Source organism: Daldinia childiae (genome assembly GCF_008694065.1).
Source record: "Daldinia childiae strain JS-1345 chromosome Unknown Scaffold11, whole genome shotgun sequence".
Taxonomy (NCBI): Eukaryota; Fungi; Ascomycota; class Sordariomycetes; order Xylariales; family Hypoxylaceae; genus Daldinia; species Daldinia childiae.
This window is the reverse complement of record NW_022984652.1, coordinates 292,661-296,557: the sequence shown is the minus strand read 5'-3', so window position 1 is coordinate 296,557 and position 3,897 is coordinate 292,661. Positions and strand designations below refer to the sequence as shown.

General features: G+C 48.7%; 1 protein-coding gene across 1 annotated transcript; it reads left to right on the top strand.

Annotated features, from left to right (window-relative positions):
* Positions 1-423: 423 nt before the first annotated feature.
* Positions 424-2,305, top strand: GL218_08087 (Ubiquitin thioesterase otubain-like; the record flags this gene model as incomplete). The annotated part of the gene is made up of 3 exons (XM_033584876.1): positions 424-492; positions 824-887; positions 1,140-2,305. 3 exons carry the CDS (start codon positions 424-426, stop codon positions 2,303-2,305), a joined length of 1,299 nt encoding a protein of 432 aa, XP_033441089.1.
* Positions 2,306-3,897: the final 1,592 nt, after the last annotated feature.

The window sequence follows — 3,897 nt, the reverse complement described above, 5'->3', positions numbered from 1 at the left end:
CGTACTTAGAGCTTTCATGACCCGAAGCTCCCAAGCTTGGGGTCAAGCTCTGGCTCATCAAGCCCAGGCACAGGCATGTTCCAGCCTCAACCCACCCCATATTCATCGTACGCTCCCTATGGAATCCACATAGCCAACGCAGAAGTTCCCGAATACGCTTTCCAGCCCACTCCGCTGGGACAATTCGGGACGGCGCAAGCTGGCGGTGCTGGCGCAGTTGCAAGCGGTAGACCAGCAGCCGTCGACTTCTTCGCCTCTCCCATCTACCATAACCATAACCATAACGGGCATAACCATAACCATAATCCTCTAATACCACCTCCCGCAAGCAATTCGGGTCATATTCATTACAACACCACCAATACCAATATAAACAACCCGGCGATACCCCACAATCAACATCAAAATCATCGCAACATCAAGATGGAACCACCACATCCAACAGACCTTGCTCAGCAGGAGGCTGCAGCTCGCGAATTCGAACCTCAGCTGGTAAGTACTGTAATTTTTTGCTGCGATCCCCTTTTATTGTTATCATATATCCCATCTACACATATGTCGCTATATATGTAGCTCATATCGCCATCACACTTCGCGCTTTGCACATTGTCCCTCCTCGTTTCCACCGAAAGCATCAAAACGCTTACATTTCAACGGCATACAGAATCAGAGTCCTTTAGTCGGCGAGAGACGACCAAGCACGATAATCACGGAGGAGTATGCGAAAGCAGATCCTATATATGTCGCCAAAACTATGGTTAGTCAAACCCGAACTCTAGCAGTACAATCGAACTCTTCCAATTGACTCGTCGTGATGTCGTAGGCATTACCCCAGACCTATTCCCACTATCGCCCTGTCCAAGGTGACGGTAATTGTGGTTGGCGAGGTGAGTTCCGACATATTTCCTACTTAATATATCTCGAGGATCCTCCTGCATCACGTACGCATACCCCGCAGTTCATGCGTAGCCAAGTCAATTTAGGATCTGGGTCATATCTAGAATATTCTTCGATCGATCGATGATCTACTTCTGTGAAGATAAGGCAACCTAGTGGGGACAATATTCAACTTTTCCATCATCTCACCTAGTTCTCAGACTTATAGTATCCTAAGTTGACTCTTTGTTATATCGTTGTAGCGATCGCTTTCGGTTATTTCGAAACGTTAGTACGATGCGGCGATATAAATCAAGTTCAAGGCGAGTTGGCTCGGTTAACAAGCTTGAACAAGTTCATCGAGACCGTTGGAGGCCATAGTGTCTGGTTGTTCGAGGATATGGTTGCCGTAACATTTGACTTATTCAATGAGATCATCGGAGCGATGTCTAACGGCCAGGATGCTATGCTGGCTGTGATGGATACGTTCAACAATCCTGAGAAGTCGCAATCCATCGTCTACCATCAGCGCTTGCTCGCATCGTCATGGTTGAAGGGTCGTTATGCCCATTACGAGCCCTGGATAACAGGTGGCGCCGAGAGCTACGTTCAAGATACCATCCTGCCTATTGACCGGGAGATCGACCACGTAGGTGTTGTGCTACTTCACGACGTGCTACTCAAACCGGCGAATATCGTACTCGAGATTGTCTACTTAGACCGGAGCAACGGCGTGGAAGCCAATGTTCATCGGATGCCCGAAGAAGCTAACGGTCAGGACCACGCTACATTAGGACCAATAATCTACCTGTTATACCGTCCAGGTCATTACGATATTTTATATCGCGACTCTATTGTCCAACCTTCACCCATGCCGCCCGCACTAACTACACTGTCGATCAATCGGGCAACGCCCTTCACGCATCAAGAGATTGAAAGTACAGACATGCCGCTTCAAGATTTCCCGGTGGACATGAGTACATTGGCTATGATACCTGGTTTTGGTGTTGCCGACATATCTCCCTTGGGGTCTCCGTCCGCACCGTCTCCTATGACAGATCCTTATGCCCCTTCTCCGCAATCGCCATGGATGCCGCAGCCGTTTCCAGATAGCCTAGCGACTGGGCCTCCGCCTCCACAGCCGAGTCCCCCGCAGCAACAGCCGGCAACCCCCATGACATTGCATCCTCTGCGCTTTAGCAAATACAACTTCCCCGACTTGGTTGAGACCAACACGTTTCATGAACCAGCTTTCACGACAAACACCTTCAAAAACAGCCACTTCAATGTGGCCCATTACAATAATATGAATTTCCAGCCTGAGATGTACAGGCCAGAGGCAGATGAAGAAATACCACATGGAAAAGGCAGCGGTCGGAAACGGAGTAGCGAGCATTGCGCGGTCATCAAAAAAGAGAACAGGGGTTAGAGGTTATTTTTTTCCCCCGGTCCCATGAGCATTCTTCCGTTTGGGGGCGGTGACACTTCCCGTCTATTACACCCACGGCGTTACTTGGTAATGAAAGACTGCGAGGTACGCGGCCGTTTTGCCGGCCGGTGCCATTTATACCACCGACACGAAATAATGAGATGGAGTATCCGGTATCCCTAATACAAGAATTAAGGCCTACGAGTTTGGTATGTAATACGGATCAGAGGGGCAAGCAGGATAAAATTCCACGTATATCCGCAGCCCCTCGAAATAATCGGCAAAGCCGAACGCAGATGAGTTAATAAAGTTCGAGCAGAATCTAATATGAGATTTTAATCTGATTTATGCTATGACTCGTGATATTCGTAATGATGTTTCGCAGTATTATCAGTACAATATAAATGCTTCGTAAATACGGTCCAATAGCCGTATCGAAGTAGCTGCGGTACCTTGAATTCTAGAACGGCAGCACGAGCCAACGAAGAGCAAGGATTCATTGGTCTCGACTAGCTAGACCCGGCCGCGCACCAAACAACTGAACACCTTTCGCATCCTCGATCCTAGTAACTACATAAGGTCACTCACTTTTCACTCCCTACATGCCTGGCTAAAGCAGCCAATTCTTGGTGCAGCAAAGCAAGACCACGACGGTAAGCCACGTCGCCTTCTGATTAGAAGACTGCACTTTGCCGCTCGCTACCCAGCTAAATATATATGCGTACGTGCTTTTTTTTTTTTTTTCTCCCCTGCCTGAAAGCTTTTCTGCACAGTACATACAATACCATACCATACCATACCATACATTAAGTAGGTATTATCCTATCCTGTAGGTCCCAACCTGAAAAAAAAAAACCTTAGTTACCTACCTATGTAAGTACTTATCCTTCAATCTCAACGTAACGCCGACATCGGCCGCGGACCGCTGCATGAGATATCCCAGCATCCCTGATAATGGTGTCTGCAGCACGTAATTCACTGATTGATTCGTTCATATATACGATTCCTTCGAGACAGGCAGATTGAAAGACAGATGGATGGATGGATAGATAGATAGGAGCGGCCCGTCCGTCGCGCGGCCCGCCCGCCGACCGAGCGCTTCTAGCGGATATCCGGTTGCTAGTGCTGGTGTTGGTTAAGTTAGAGGCTTGGTGGTGGGGAGGGTCGCGTATACGTAGGCCTGGCTGCTGGCTACTGACTGCTGACTTTTCGGGGCTGGGAGGTTATGAGCAATCCCAACGCATAAATATGTATGTGTGTATGTATGTATGTATGTATGTACGTGTGTATACCCATACTCCAGCGCGTGTGTAGATCGATCGGGAGGGGTGTGGCCCTGGCGTGGAGACTTTGGGGCTAAGCTGGCAGAGGCGTGGCCAGCCCTGCTTCGTGGAACAGCTGTTCCATTGTTCGTGGTATCTGTCCGTACAGATCAAACCCCCACGATGATCCTCAGTACTTCGTTGTCTGGCTCAGTACGCGAACACGTGATTCGTTCGCATAAGGCGTTGAAGAGATGAGCATCATAGACGTGACGTATGTATCATATGGATAGATAATAAGGGACTCAAGGCGGCAGCGTATAGTACGAA